The following is a 16,332-nucleotide window of genomic DNA, read 5'->3' on the forward strand; positions in this document are numbered from 1 at the left end:
ACAGACATGTGATTTGACGGTGAGTTTGGGGTAGCCCCAATGACAAAATCCTGAGGATCCGTGTGGATCTGTGCTTTGTAACCACATTTTTGCACCATTGCGGCCCCAGGAAACAGTGGGTGTGTGATTTTCTTGTAGGCTGTAGCCATGGACATGCTATGTGATGGTGAATTTGGGGTGACTCAATGTAAAAATCCTGAGGATCCATGGGCTTTTACCTCCCCCCTCCCAGGCAGCCTCCTTTATCCCTAGCGTCCCTTATCTCTCTCCCGATCCCACCGATCAGCTGCATCCCTTCAACACCCCCTTCCCTCTTGTTTGCCTTAGTGTCTTCTCCTTAGCTGGAGCAGTTTTTTGCTCCTCCTTTTCTTCTAATTTCTCTCCTCATTGATTTAGTCTTCCTGTCTCCTCTCCTTGCAAGTTCGCTTCTCTTTACCTCCCCCCTCCCAGGCAGCCTCCTTTATCGCTAGCGTCCCTTATCTCCCTCCCCGATCGCTTGCCAATTAGTGGCTTTGTTTCAACACCCCTCTTTCAAAAAAAAAGAAAAAAGGATGTTCTGCTTTTTGCCCCAGGGACACGCATTCGCTCCATAAGACACACAGACAATTCCCCTTTCTTTTTAGGAAGGAAAAAGTGTGTCTTATGGAGCGAAAAATACAGTAGTTAAACTATGGAACTCCCTGCTGCAGGAGGAAGTGACAGCCACCGACTTGGATGGCTTGAAAAGAAGATGAGACAAATTCATGATGGCTCTGCTCTGAATCCCAGTTGCTAGAGACCACAGGAGTTGGTCCTGGGCCCGAATCCTGCTTGCAGGTTTCCCTGTGAGAGCAGCAGACTGGACTAGGTGGTCCCCTGGCCTGATCCTGCAGGGCTCTCTGGATGTTCTTTGTCCCTCCTATGGAGTCCTGGAAGAGCCCCCACTCCAAGGGAGGTCCTTGAGGAAGGCTGCCTCCAAGTCACCTGAGCCAAAGGCTGAGGGCAGGGAATCTCGGCCTGGAATTTCTCCCAACCTTTCACCACTTCCCTGACTATTAGCCAAGCTGGAGGAGAGCTTTGCAAAGGCAGGAAGGAGCGGGGGGGGGGGGGGGGCTTTGGATGCCAGAGAGTTGAGCATCTTTTCCAGCTCTTTTATCAAATAAAATGGGTGTCTATTATCAGCCAACCCTTTTCTGCGATGTCTTGTCTCTGCAGTTCAGTCTGTCACACCACATCCTGCTTTCCAGGCCGGGATGACCACCTAGAGTTCTTGGGTAACATATTATGGTCTGTCAGGGTCCATAACAGCCTCCCCTTTTTTTGCAAACTCCATGGAACTGGAAATATGAAGCTTCCGTCGATCGCACACCATACATTCAGAGCACATTTTCTCCCTTATTTATTCAATTTATATCCCTCCCAGGGGTTGTGCTTATTGTTATACTGGAAAAATTAATAAAAACATTTACAAAATTATTATTATTATTAAAATTTGTATACCGTTCTTTACTCATAGATGTCAGGGAGGTTCACAACATAAAGATACCAGCTAAAAACACAAAATACGTAATAAAAACAAGAAAAGAACAAACCAATAATCCCCCACAACACGTTTAAAAGGATGTCAAATGTCGATCATAAGCAATATTTAAAATATTATATCCCTCCCTCTCAAAAGACCCTCCCCCCCCAAGAATCCTGTGAAGTGTAGTTTGTTAAGGGTGTTGGGAGTTGTAGCTCTGGTAAACCACCGTTCCCTGAATTTTCTTTTTTTTTTGGGGGGGGGTGCTTCAAATGCACAGCGCCTACACATCTCTCCGCTCTTCTCCTTCCAAGATGGGGCTCTGAGATGCTTCAGCTGGAAGGGCTGAGGGTGAGGCAGCAAAGAGCTGAGCGACAGGAGTCCAGTGAACAGGCTGGAATTTCTGTCTGGGGCAGAGGTGGTGAAGGGTCAAAGGGCACCCGGGCACCTGGACAGGGCATCCCTCCTCAGGTGTCTCCTGCAGGGTCTTGCATAACACCAGAGGGAGAGAGAGAGAGAAAGGCTGGAAGGCTCCAGAGGCTGGAACAGGTTTTTCCCCACTGCAGGTTGGGCTAAAAGAAGGCGTGTGCTCTGAAAGGCAGGCGGCAACACCATGGAGACAGTGACTGCTCTGCCCCGAGTTCAGATCAGCCGGAGCATCGGTTGCTGCTGCCATCCTTGGGGGAGAGGACGCCTGGACTGCTTGACAGCCGCCAAGTTTGATGGGGGAAGACCTTCTGAAGGACCACCGCCACCTCCTCAACCAGGGAAAGGAGGATGAGCTGGTAAGAGGCAGCGGAGAACTGAGCTTTCTGGCTTCCCAAATCAGCTGTGCTTCCAGGAATCTCAGGAATTCTTTCCTGCTCTTGGCTCCAGAAGGCTTGCTCCCTGGGTGCCCCTGGAAAGCGCCCCTGAGCAACAACCGAGGGGCTGGGGCTGGGAGGGGACGGGACGACACTGGACGGCTTGCTTTTTTCTCCCTGTGCATTTCAAGGCTTTGGCAGGAATCCACAGGTGGATGTGTCCCCTTTAAAAAGGGTGGGTTCAGGCCAGGCGAGTCAGCCGAGAATGAAAAGGGGGACTGCAGCAAAAGGTTGCAGCATGCAATGCTTCTGCTTAGGAGACTATCCAGGTGGGCTGAGCAGGAAGCGGGTCCTCAGCTCCAGGGGGTTCTGGATGAAATGCAGGACTGTAAGGTCCATTTTGATCTGGGCCCTGCCTGGGTCACCTTCCTGGGATCTATACCAGGAGGCGTGTGTTGGTTTTCCTAGACCTCTCAGTAGCTTTCATACCATTCATCACAGTGTCCTTCTGGGTATGGAGTGGGGTGTGGGGTGTGGGGAGACTCCGCATTGCAGCGGTCCCACTCCTACCTTGCAGGGAGGGCGTAGAAGGAGGTTCTGGGCGACGCCTCCTCTGCCCTGCGGGTCTTGTCTTGACTTCCTCACTCCATTCTTTAAGAGCCACCACAGAGACTGTGCTGGGGTGCTGGTGACAGGGCACGCTCTGTGTGAGACATCCAGCTCAGGTTGGACGGATGCCTGTCAGGGATGCTTCAGCTGAGATTCCTGCACTGAAGGGGGTTGGACTTGATGACCCCTGGGGTCCCTTCTGATGCTACAGTTCTGTGATTCTTCCTGCCTCGGTAGACAGGAGACCGTCTTGGGCAACTTCTTAACCTCAGTGCTGGACTGGATGAGGGAGAATGAATTTAATCTTGATCCAGAGAAGATGCAGGCGCCTTAGGCAGATTGTTTGGCCGACTTTAATTTTGGACAAATGTTTCCTGGGGGTTTAGGGTAAACGCCTTTGATGGGGTCACATAGAATCACAGAACTGCAGACTTATGGGCCCCCTAGCCTGACTCCCTGCAATGGAGAAATGCCAGCTAAAGAATCCCAGACAGATGGGCACCCAACGTCTGCTTCTAACTCCCCAGTGAAGGACAGCCCCCCTCCTGGCTCCCAATTAAAGAGCAGGCTTGCATTTTGGGAGAGTTCCTGAACCTCTAATTGTTATTTTTGGATGTTTGGGGGGCACGTTGAGGATATCATCTGCGCCCAAGGCTTTTGCCATGGTTGCGCATGCTGTGGCTGCTTCTTGACTAGACTACTGTAATGCCCGTCATGTGGGGCTGCCCTTGGATGCGTTCTGGAAACTTTAGCTGGTCCAGAAAGTGCCAGCACTATTTCTGTCTGGTGCCAGGAGCTGGGGGCAGGCGGGTCTCATCCTTCATGGATTCCACGGTTTGGCACTTTCTGAGCTAAATTCCTGACGCGGCTGCTGATCAAAGCCAGCTGTTACTGCCTGAGCCTGGGGTCCTCTAGGGAGCTCCAGGTCCACAAGGTGACCACCACCAGGTCCACCACTGTGAGTTGAGGGCACCAGAGAAGGTCTTCCTCAGGTGCCTCCAGCCTCTGGGGTGAGACTCTCGCCACCAGAGTGAGGCCTTTTGGATTGCAGAAGACCAGTGAATGTGGTGCATCTTACGGAATGAGATATAAACACCGTAACATCCAAGACGAGTCATCAGCATATTATACAGGAGTGAGTCTTGGGGAAGGGAAAAGCAAGGAACAGGATATGCAAATAGCAGACGATGATCCGACATAACTCTTAGAGGAACGGTATGCAACTTAACTCAGAACTGTACCCCCACAGCCAAAGCCCTTGCCCGCATTTCTGCTTCTTACGGTCTGGATGGAAAAACACGTCTGTCCTCCAGAGATTCAGAGGTGCTCCTGTCAGGAGCCAGAGTTTCCGGGCCAACGTTTTCTTCAGTTCCACAGCTTCTGGGGTGATCAGCCTCACCGTTTTGGCAGTTCCCCCCAGTCCCCCAAACTGAGCTCAGTAACACCCTGTTGAGATGGGAAACGGCCTGTAAGTTTAACTACAGTAGTGAAATCGTAGAATTGGAGGGGGCCCAAGGGCCATCTAGTCCAGCCCCCTGCCATGCTTGAACCATACCTTAAAAAAGACCCTGGCAGATGCCCACCCAACCTCTGCCTCAAAACCTCCGAGGGAGGAGAGTGGACCACTTTCGGAGGGAGTCGGATGGCTCTTGCCGCCAGTGCTGAGTCAGAATCTCGTTTCTTGCAGTTTGAATCCACTGGGTCAGGTGGATTCTGAACCAGCAGAAAACAAGCTTGCTCTATCTTCCCTGTGAGGGACAGAGAGAAGCATATGAACTCTTTCCACCCCCCCTGCCCAGTGGAAGGATGGAGACAGCTTCCCCACACATCCTGGAGGTGGGGAAAGGGCTCCGTCCACACCTTCATTTTTTGGGAGTCATCCGAAGGCCTTGGCTGCTCTCTAATGAAGTTGGAGTTCTTGTTATTAAACATACCAAGAAAAAAGCAGACCAAGAACTCTGGCCAATAGAAGTTTCATTAGTGGGAAAAGCTCAAGACACACGTTGATCTACCACACTTAGTTGTTATCTCTGAGAAACGTTGCAAATAACAGGATATATTTATACGAATTCTTCAACTTACATGACCCCTTAAAAATTAGCTGATGAAGGTGAATACATTGAAACAGGGCCCCGTCCTGGTTTCTGATCCATAACTGACTTCTGCTCAATGATTGAAACTAAGATCTTCACGTCAAATCTGACTATGGACTAACATGAATTTATCTCTACTCATAAACTCTTATCTCTAATACTGTAACAAATTATTGTGTTATACATATCCTTATGAGTCTGTAATCTCTGTTTGAGTTTGTAACCTCTATTTGACTTTGTAATCCTTGTCAGAATACATACTTTTGAATGGATTAGTTTTTGTTACAATTGACTATTGATTTGGGAGTAGGGACCACTCCCACTACTGAAACTTATATTGGCCAGAGTTCTTGGTGTGCTTTTTTCATGGCTGCTCTCTCACCTGGGAGCATCACCCGGTGCCTTGATGGCCGTGCCAGGGCTGTGCCACGCAGGCCGGATGTTCCCCTGGGGCAGCAGCGCCGCTGCTGGCTTCCTCCACCAGGCTTTCCTCCGCCTTGCCTGCATGCTGCATCAGTCGCTTTTTGAAATGGGCTCATTCCCCGCCCCCTTCCAGCTGGAGGAATCTGTCCTGCAGCCCCGGACGGTGGAAGCTAAGTGTGAAGAGCTTACCTACAAAACAATCCCCACCACTTGGCTCTTGGGTGGAATCTACACACATATAAAAAACACTGTGAAAATGCTTTTGAAAAAAAAGTTTTGAAAAACATTGAATTTGACATAGCTCACCATCGCCATCTAGTGTCACATTTGTGTATTGCACTTTGCAACACACTTAAACGTTTTACAGTGGTATCTCGGTTTTCAAACATTTCCGTTGACTAACATTTCGGTTTTTGAACGCCACAAACCCCGAAATAGATGCTTCTGTTTTTGAACGCGTCTCGGAAGTCGAAAATGCCACGCAGCTTCCGCTGAGCACAAGATCCTGAGGCGGTCAGCTATTGAGTTTTCGGTTTCCGAACGTTTCAGAACTCGAATGGTCTTCTGGAACAGATTACGTTCAAAAACCAAGGTACCACTGTATTTGCAGGCGTATAGCTGAGTCCTTACTTTGATTCATCTGGGAGCCCTTTTTGCCGTCTTTAAACTTGTTACAATAAATGTTGCAAATACAAGCCAACCCATTGCTCTTAAACAACTAGCAATGCAGTCGAGTTTTCTTAGGTTCTTACTTGTTGGTCCAGTCCAGAACTATTCTCTGTTTGGTCCCAGCGAGAGAGAGACAGACAGCGGCAAGTCCCTTCCCCAACCTGCTGGTGGCTTCTGAGACAGACCCAGGCACTCAGGGATGAGTTGTCCATTAACCCCAGACTCCATCTTAACAAAGACTCCACCTTCTCCCCACTCCCAGCTTCTGCAGCTGCTCCTGTTCTCTGCAAAAATCACAAGACAGAGCAGCCAGTAGGAGAACACTTCAAACTCCCAGGACATTCAATACAGGATATCAGAGCACCTGTCTTGTTGCAAAAGAATTTCAGAAACTGACTTGAAAGGCAAGTTGTTGCATTACAACTTATCACTAAACTGAAAACTATGGAGATACCTGGTCTGAATAGAGATATTGGATTCTTGTCTCATTACACATGCTAATCTGCATACTAGGTAAAGGGACCCCTGACCATTAGGTCCAGTCAGAACCGACTCTGGGGTTTACTGGCCAAGGGAGCTGGCGAACAGTTTCTGGGTCATGTGGCCAGCATGACTAAGCCGCTTCTGGCGAACCAGAACAGCGCACGGAAACGTCGTTTACCTTCCCGCCAGAGCGGTACCTATTAATCTACTTGCACTTTGACGTCCTTTCGAACTGCTAGGTTGGCAGGAGCAGGGACTGAGCAATGGGAGCTCACCCCGTCGCAGGGATTTGAACCGCCAACCTTCTGATTGGCAAACCTAGGCTCTGTGGTTTAGCCCACAGCGCCACCCGCGTCCCAATCTGCATACTATCCCTTGCTTTTTCCTGTAGTACTAATTGCAGTCCTCTACAGGTTTACCATACCCATTGAGTTAATCACCCATCTTCTACTACCCTCCTCAGAAAAACCCCACCCTCCCACTATATACAGTCACACCTCGATTGCAGATGCTTCAGGTTGCGTTTTTTTGGGTTACACACCAGCCGAAACCCGGAAGTACCGGAACAGGCGACTTCCAGGTTTTGGCAGTTGCGCTTGCGCGGAAGCGCTAAATCACACTTTGCACATGCACAGAAGACCAAATCACGACCCACACGTGCGCAGATGCACTGCTGCGGGTTGTGGACGCTGCAAGTTGCGAACGTGCATCCCACACAGATGACCTTTGCAACCCCAGTGTCCACTGTATATAGGTCTGGTGACTTCTATTTCAGTGTATCTGAAGAAGTGTGCACGAAAGCTTAGACCCAGAACCTTCTTAGTTGGCCTCTAAGTTGCTACGGGACAATTTTTTAATTTAATTTTTTAAATTTATTTCGTCTGCAAACAAAGCCATTCTGCAAATGCAAACCTCCAGACAAGGTTTTGTGCACATTAAGCATAGCTTTTGCAGAGAGGCCTTATCCCCTGAACCATGTGGAACCATTGCTGGAATAAAATAGCCATTTCGTTTTTTGAAGTGGAGAGGGCTGAACCCGCAGGTGCTCCCCGCCAGGGCAGGCGATGGCAAGAGATAAAGATCCTGCCACAGAGCCAGGCGAAAGCTGTCAGCAAAATGCAACCATACCAGCCTAGCTTGCTCCTGGCATTTAACGGGAGCTTGGTATGCAGGAACCAGGAAGGGATTAATTTATTTTAGCAGCTCGAGGTAAGCATTTAATCACCTGCTGATATCTGAAGGCAGAGGAATGTAAACAGAATCTGCTCCTTTTCCCTTATGGGGTATCCAAGAGTGGGGACCCTGTTGCAACAGTTTAATAAAGATCAGACTTACCAGCCGCTTTACTTCTCAATATTTTCTGGTTGGCCTCTGTTATTTTCTCCTACCCATAGGGAACCCACTTAAGGACTCTAGACGGGCTCTTGGGTACCCCATAAGGCAGGGGTGGGCAGCCTAAGGTCTGTGGGCCGGATGCGGCCCAAACGCCTTCTAAATCCGTCCCGCGGACGGTCCGGGAATCAGCGTGTTTTTACATGAGTAGAATGTGTCCTTTTATTTAAAATACATCTCTGGGTTATTTGTGCGGCATAGGAATTCGTTCATCCCCCCCCCCCAAAAAAATATAGTCCGGCCCCCCACAAGGTCTGAGGGACAGTGGACCGGCCCCCAGCTGAAAAAGGTTACTGACCCCTGCCATAGGGAACCCACTTCAGGACTCTATATGGCTCTTGGATACCCCATAAGGCAGGGGTAGGCAACCTTCGGCCAGTGGGCCGGATCCGGCCCAATCACCTTCTCCGTCCGGCCTGTGGGCGGTCCAGGAATTACGCTGCGCGTCAGAATCAGCGTGTTTTCACATGAGTAGAATCTCCCCTTTTATTTCTTTATTTGTGGGGCCTGCCTTAAGGGATAAAGGAGCAGTGCCGATATAAGAAGCCCAAGTCGTCATGGCGATGGGGATGCGGGCGATGGAGACGGATGGGCCGGTCCTCGCTCTGAGCATCCTTCCCTGGGCCCCCCGGCCTCCCTGCCTGGCTCGGATTCTGCCCTGGCGGCTCCTCCTGGCTGTGGGGCCCGGCCGCTGGCACCGTGGAGCCCAGGCCAAGGGGGCTCCGCTGGTTGCTGCCCTGGCCCTGGGGGGCCAAACGGTCGCCGTCGGTGGCCACCGCCTGCTCCCGGGGCCGCCTCTTCAGCATCAGCTTCATCAACAGCGGAGCGGCCCCCTCGACCCCCGAGAGACTGCCCAGATGCCCCCAAGTGCGTGCCAGCATGGGGGGGGGCAGGGGGGACCCCCCAGGGGACAGGGAGACACGGGGGGCAGAGGCTGGGATTGAGGAGCCAACAGGCCTGGGAAGCAGGAGGGGGCCGGGGGGGGGGCTTTGGCAGTGGCTGCATGGGGTGGGCAGGAAATAATAATAATAATAATAATAATAATAATAATAATAATAATAATAATGTCATTTATTTGCCGCCCATCTGACTGGGTTGCTGCGGCCGGCAAGCACATGGCTTCGCGCCTCCAGTTATTTTTAAATCAGTTTTTTAAATTGGATTCATCCAGAGCCCTAAACCCAGAGGTCCCAGGGCGGTTCACAGAATAAAATCAAAATAGAAAACCACAAAACACACAATCAAAATAGAAAACAATCTCCCAGTAGCAACCCCTCCTCCCAAAAACCCCACACATTTTAAAAGGGCTCTCTGATTTCTTTTTCTTTCTTCCCTGTTTTTAATGTTTGAAGTTTTCTTCTGTTTAATATTCTGTTGGGAGCTGCCCAGAGTAGCTGGGGAAACCCAGCCTGATGGGTGGCTATAAATATATTATTATTATTATTATTATTATTATTACAGTATTATTACTACAGTATTATTATTATTACAGTATCATCATCATCATTATTCCCCCCCTTTTTTGCAGAAGGGGGATTTTTGGTGCCTCTGTAAACGCAAAGACAGCATGAAATATAGAAAGCATAACTGGAAACAAATTCAAAATCAGCCAAATGCTGGCTAGTCAGACAGAATTTCTTGCCTATACGTGGAACCCTCTTCAGATCTGAACTGGGCACATTATCCTACACTGGTTTTCCTATGATTGCAGCTAATTGTTGTGCCAGTTATTGTCTTTAATTTCGAATTTCCACTCCTGGTGGGTCGCTGACTCGTTTTATTTGTCTCTGTTTTGAGTTTGGGGAGCGCCAGGAATACAAATGCAGGCATCTCTGCAGCGGTTTCTCTGTTTTAATATTCTCAACACCCCCCCCTCCATTTTTACACCCCTTTAAGACTTCTGTCAGTGTAAGCGGGAGAGAAATATTAGCAAATAAATAAATGCTGTGTTGGGGACACTCAGAAGCGGCCAAAGGAATCCCTTCTGACATTTACAAGACATCTGTATTGGGAGGTTTTTAATGACTGATGTTTTTATTTTTTTTAATCTTTTGTTGTAAGTCGCCCAGAGTGGGATAGAAATACATGGGCGGGGTAGAAACAACAACAACAACAACAACAACAACAACAACTTATCATCATCACATTGGTACCTTGGTTTGCATACGTTTTGGATTACAGACACGTCAAACCCAGAAGTGCGTGTCCCGGTTTGCAACCTTTTTTTGGATTACAACCCCCCCTTTTTTTTGGATTACGAACAAATTTTTTTTGGAAGCCCCATTGGTGAAAGCGCGCCTTGAGTTACAACCTGTTTTGGTTTACGAATGGACCTCCGGGACAGATTCTGGTAGTAAACCAAGGCACCACTGTATAATTATCCCAGGGGCAGCCGGAGGAGGTGGTTCCTCAGGTTGGGGCGTATTTCCCTTGAACGCTCCCACCCTGAATGACCTGCCGTGTGTGATCTTCTGATGAAGGGAGGCATACAAGTTTAATAAATAATAATAATGATAGGAATAAGTGCATTTTCTTTGAAATCCTATTGTTTTGATGGATGTGATTTTCAAGGAAGCCTGTTAAGACGGACACCTTATTTTAAATTTCCCCGGTTTGGGATTCAGTTACAATTTGCGTGTGAATAATGTCTTTCCTTTGTGTTGCCAAAAGGGCCCAGAAATTCAGAAGGGAGAAGGAAGGAAGGGGGGGGGGAAACCTTTGTAAAGGATTGTAAAGGAGTGTCTTTCTCCACATAAACTGTTGTAGGAATAGGACAACGTTTGAAAGTGTGATTAAACACTCATATATTTGTGTGTGTGTGTGTGTGTGTGTGTGTGTGTGTGTAAATATATATGGAGCCATTCCCTCCATAACACGCACAGACATTTCCCCTTACTTTTTAGGAGGGAAAAAGTGAGTGTTATGGTGCAAAAAATACAGTATATATAAATATATATTTGTGTGTAAGGGAATTGCTTTCAGTGGAGTGACACATCAACTCCCTCCCCACCAAAAAAAAAAAAAAAAACCATTCTCAGAAAGAAGACCATTATCATTATTATTATTTATTAAATGTGTATGGCGCCCTTCGTGTGTAGCTCTCAGGGCAGTCCGCAGCATAAAAATACAGGATGAAAACACAAAATGCAAATAAAAACCAATTTGCCTAACAGCTTCATGTGCTCATTGGCATGCCCTGATAGATGCACATTTAGAAATAGTTTCTGCAATTGGAACGGAATAGAGAGAGGCTTTGACGAAAGCAGAGGCCAGGTGACCGGTGTGCCTGCTCTCGAGGTGCAAAGGGTGGATCAGGGCCCTTCCAGTCCTGAGAGAGAGAGAGAACAAGTGTGCTACTCTCTTTTCTCTGTGGTTGGCGCTTCTCCTCACTCCTGCTTGCTTTGCGCCAAAGCGCATGGCTCCCAGCACTTTCCCGCTTGTCCTGTGCTTTCAAGACACGTGTCTGAGCGGGTTCCCTCACCCCCCCCCAAATATAATTTTTAAGAAGTTTCCAAAACTCCTCAAATTAGCTTCAAATTAGATAGCAACTTTGTTTCCCAGACTGACTTCCCGCAGAGTTTTTATTCAAACCCTTACCTATTACAAAAACCCATTATTTTATCACCTTTTCTTCCGGTGAGCAGTTTTGCCTTTGGCCCACCGCTTTGCCCCAGAAAGCTCACTCTTTAGCAATAAATCGGAAGGGGCTCGACTAGTATTATGCACAGGGCCGGATTGAGGTTTGATGTGGCCCTCAGCTCCTGAAGCTAATGGGGCCCTTTCTATGTTCAGCTGTCCTTTGTCCACAACAAATGGTCGCTGTTTTTTGTGCTGAATATATCCTATATGGTAATTGATGGACCTGATAGGTATCTCAAGCCATTTGCACATGTTGCCCTGCAACCAGGCCATGCAGAATGTAGGCACCCTATACATAGAAAGGAGCAAACCAGGGATATTTGAGGGAGCAGGCGGGGGCCATTACTTACATCAGGGGCGGCCAACTCCCTAGAGACTGCGATCTACTCACAGAGTTAAAAACTGGCAGTGATCTACCCCCTTTTTGGGGGTTCAGGTCCAAGTTGTTGAGTTTTTTCAGGGAGGAGGTAAATGTTGAGCTTTTTTTAGGGGAGCCACGGTTGTTCAGCTCCTTTTGGGGGAGCCAATGATCTAACAGTGATTTACCCCAGACGTCCAGTGATCTACCGGTAGATCACGATCCACCTGTTGGACATGCCTGACTTACATCATAGGAGCCTACGCAACACAAAACACGGTTGCTGCGTGTAGGTTTTATTGTATTTGTTTTTTATCTTCTATTTTGGAAATGTCCATCCATTTTGGGGGCCCCCAAAGAGAGTGGGGCCCTGAACTATACCTTGTTTAGCTCATATGTATATCTGGCACTGATTATGCAAGAGGAAGAAAGACTCCTCTCTGTCTTTTTCCTCCACCTGCAGCTCTGATGATGCAGGGACTTTGATACTGATATACACCGATCTTTCCCCCCAGGATATATTTGGCTACAAGACTAAAGGGTGCCGGAGGGCCCTGTGCCTTGCTGGATGCGTCCTGTCCTGCGGAGTCCTCCTCCTCCTCTTCTACTGGAAGCCCGAGTGGGACGTGTGGGCCAACTGCGTGCCCTGTGACTTGGAAGAGGCCGACGTCGTGCTCTTGCGGACAACGGTGGGCGCCTTTTGCATCTCCCAGGCAGCTTCCCCAAGTTCTCATCCCCAGAGGTTGCAGCCAGGCGGGGAATCGCGGAGCTTCCTGCAGGCCGAGTCTCCCACATCTCACTGGGCAGTAACCCGGGAATTGGTGAACCTGCGGAACTCACTCCCACAGGAGGCAGTGATGCCACCAATTCAGAGGGCTTTAAAAGAGGATAAACTTAGGGAGGTTTTCTTTCTTTCTTTGTCAATCCCTCGAAGCCGAGTAAGAGTGTCTTCCATAAACACGGTTTTAAAATGAGTCCGTAAGTGACTGTGGAAGCCAATTCTGGATCCACACGTCCTTCCACACAGTGGCGTAGCGTGGGGGATGCAGGGGGGGCCAACCGCACCGGGCGCAACATCTGGGGGTTAGGGTTAGGGGGTGCAAATCCACAGGTTAGGGGGCGCAAATCCATGGGTTAGGGGGCGCAAATTACCTGCCTTGCCCCGGGTGCTGACAACCCACGCTACGCCACTGCTTCCACAGTGGGGACATTGGTTTCAGGGTGGGAGCTATTCACGGTGTGGATTTGCCAAGCGTGCCTTCCTCTAAGCACATTTCTCCCCTGCGTCCTGAGTTCGAGCGTCTTCAAAACCCAGGACACCTTTGGTAAAGGCTGTTCTCCAACTAGAGCATTCGCAGGCCAGTGTTTCCCAATTGCTGGTGTTTATACTACATTTTTAAAGATTTGCCTTGAGAGAGTCTTTAAACCTCTTTTGTTGACCACCAGCATTACACTTTCCATTTTAAAGTTGGGAATAGAGTAGTTACTTTGGAAGACAATAATCAGACATCTGCACAACATGACCAGTCCAACGAAGATGATGTTGAAGAACCCTTATATTTATTAACTTGTTGCAACAGTTTCCTCACTCATCACACGCAGGAGGCAGGAGGAACCCAGAACAAAGGTGTGCAAGGCCTTATATAGACTTTTGAAATTGCCCACCCTGTAGCTCAAGGCAAAGGGACCCCTGACCGTTAGGTCCAATCGCAGACGACTCTGGGGTTGTGGCACTCATCTCGCTTTACAGGCTGAGGGAGCTGGCATTTGTCCGCAGACAGCTTCTTGGTCATGTGGCCAGCATGACTAAGCCACTTCTGGCGAAACCAGAGCAGCGCATGGAAACACCATTTATCTTCCCGCCAGAGTGGTACCTATTTACCTACTTCACTTGACATTCTTTTGAACTACTGGGTGGGGAGGAGCAGGGACCGAGCAACGGGAGCTCACCCCGTTGCGGGGATTCGAACTGCTGACCTTCTGATCGGCAAGCCCTAGGCTCTGTGGTTTAACCCACAGCGCCACCTGCATCCCTCTGTAGCTCAGGACCACCCCCAAAAAACATCATACATACATCACAGAAGGGGCAGTCTACAGCAGAATCCTGTCTGGCAGGAACCTGTTGATGGCTTTACCTGGAGAGCCTGGCCATTCTTAATTCTTAATTAATTACTTAATTCCTGAGTCCAGGTCACAGGCTCACCCTATTCATATACCTGGAGAAGCTTCCAGTTTGGAAGAATCGTGGAATTTTAGAGTAGGAAAGAAACCCCCTGGGGTCATCTAGTCCAGCCACCTGCCATTCAGGATCAAAAAGCTCGCGGTGTAGTTTTTTAGGCCATCATCATTACGTCTGAAATTCATGGAAGTGGACAGTCCGGTACAGTCTGCAATTTAAAGTTCTGTGTCCAAGCAGCAGCTCTTTAAAGCTCAATCAGAGCAAACATTAAGCTGAGGAAAACTCGAATGGACATTTGAATCCGATTCAGCTTTGAAGCCTCCATGCCTGGACACAGAATGCTAAAGTGCGGCCCTCAGCCTGGAAGAGCAGGGCAGAAGTTGAGTGTGGGAAAGCAACGGGAGGCTTGTATGAATAGCTGCATGATTTGTCCTGCTTTAACCGGATTGTGAATTGCCAACGGGATTCACACTGTGCTTTCCCTCCCCTAGGATGAGTTTCAGAAATACACCAGGAAGAAGGTGAACCACCTTGATTTGCAGAGTGTCTTGGACAGTGAAAAGCTGGACCACCTCCTTTTCGGGGCTGACCAGGATTCCGTCATCAGCAGGGCCATCATGAAGCCTGGAATGACGGTGAGCTTTCCTTGGCACAAGCTGGCAAATGAGTGATGGGCACCAAAAAGAGGCTTCTTTCGATCCTTTCTAGATCAGAGGAATTTGTTTTCTTCTTCTTTGGTGATCCCTCGTAGCCCAGTAAGACGGTTTTAACAGTGAGTTTTAACAGTGAGTTTAAACACGGTTTTAACAGTGAGTCCGTAAGTGACTGTGGAGGCCAATTCTGGATCCACATGTCCTTCTACAGTGTGGACATTGGTTGGTGGGAGTTGATCATGGTGTGGGTTTGCCAAGCATGCCTTCCTCTTAGCACGTTTCTCCCTTGCGTCCTGAGTTTGAGTGTCTTCAAAGCCCATGACACCTTTGGTCAAGGCTGTGCTACCGACTTCCTTTCGTCCGCCCTGAATCTTCCAGCAAAAACCTTCCCTTTGCCTCCGTCCCAAAGAAGCCCAGGGTAGCAGATGCGGAAATGAAGCTACAAGGCTCCTTTGCCCCAGAAGCTCTTTCGCTGAGCGGATGCTGTGATGCCAGCCGCCCCCTGCCTTGCTTGCTCCCCCAGGATGCTCCGCCAGGGCGGGGGCCGCTCAGGGGCAGGTGCAGCACTTACCTGGGCGGCGTTGCTGTCTGGCTTGACAATGGTGAGGCTGCCTTTGCTCCCGTCCGAGCTGGACTCCTCCATTTTCTGTAAGAAGGAAGGAGGAGAACACACATTGAGAGTGGGAGAGTCTCAAGGAACAGATTAGAGGGTGGAAGCCAAGTCCTAAGAGGAGTCCTTGAGGGGGCTGGAGATGTTTAGCCTGGCCACCTGTCTTGACACGCTTTGGCTGAGATTCCTGCCTTGCACGGGGTTAGACTAGAGGACCTCTGGGGGTCCCTTCCAACTCTACAATTCTCTGAGTCTTTGAGAAGAGAAGACTGAGAGGAGGTCCGTGTTTGTGGAAGACAATCTTACTCGGCCACGAGTGATCACCGAAGAAGAAGAAGAAGAAGAAGAAGAAGAAGAAGAAAGAGGATGAGTCCTGCTAGATGAGGCCAATGGGGGCCTATCAAGGGCAGTATCCAGTTCTCACCGCGGCCAACCAGATGCCTGGAGGAAATCTGCCATCAGGATTCGAACCCGAGATCCATGTTGTTGGGATCTGAACAAGCCCCTGGGGCCTGGGAGAGGGGCCGGCCTCTCTCTCCCGAGGGGGCTAGTTTTCCAACACATGTTCTCCCCTCTTGTGGCTTCCAGAAGCATCGCTGCCTCTCCACCCCCTCCCCAAATCCTGCCGGCCCTTGTGGGGAACAGGGGGAGGCAACTGTCCTCTGCCCACAATCTTGGGCTGCCACTCTTTCCGCGTTGCCCCGCTGTGGGCTCCCTCCAGGGCGTTTGCCATGCAGCAGCGGAAGGACGGACACACCGGTGGCACGAGATGCAAAAGCAGGTTCAGCTGATACTGGAGCAGATTGACAGATTGTGTTGCAAACAGACAGGAAAAACCATGTCCTGGAGCGAAGCCAGGGGGCCCGAGTTTTGCTCTGCCTGTTAGCAGAGGGATGGAGCCGAGGGGAGGGGACCTCTGG

At 49.5% G+C, this 16,332-nt stretch overlaps 1 protein-coding gene across 3 annotated transcripts in view; it reads left to right on the forward strand.

The window, feature by feature from the left end:
• Positions 1 to 2,028: 2,028 nt before the first annotated feature.
• The window catches only part of LOC310678257 (putative cation-transporting ATPase 13A5), a 52,581-nt gene continuing 38,277 nt past the window's right edge, over positions 2,029 to 16,332 (forward strand). The window contains exons 1-3 of one of the 3 annotated variants that reach the window (XM_083441940.1): positions 2,029 to 2,286; positions 12,486 to 12,659; positions 14,641 to 14,784. In XM_083441940.1, coding sequence (XP_083298066.1) covers positions 2,224 to 2,286; positions 12,486 to 12,659; positions 14,641 to 14,784 — 381 coding nt within the window. In that variant the 5' untranslated portion in view covers positions 2,029 to 2,223. Of the gene's footprint in view, positions 2,287 to 8,551; positions 8,841 to 12,485; positions 12,660 to 14,640; positions 14,785 to 16,332 lie in introns of those variants that run through there. The other 2 variants (XM_083441941.1, XM_083441942.1) reach the window with 2 other exon arrangements.

The sequence above is a fragment of the Podarcis tiliguerta genome, assembly GCF_965153285.1.
Source record: "Podarcis tiliguerta genome assembly, chromosome: 5".
NCBI lineage: Eukaryota > Metazoa > Chordata > Lepidosauria > Squamata > Lacertidae > Podarcis > Podarcis tiliguerta.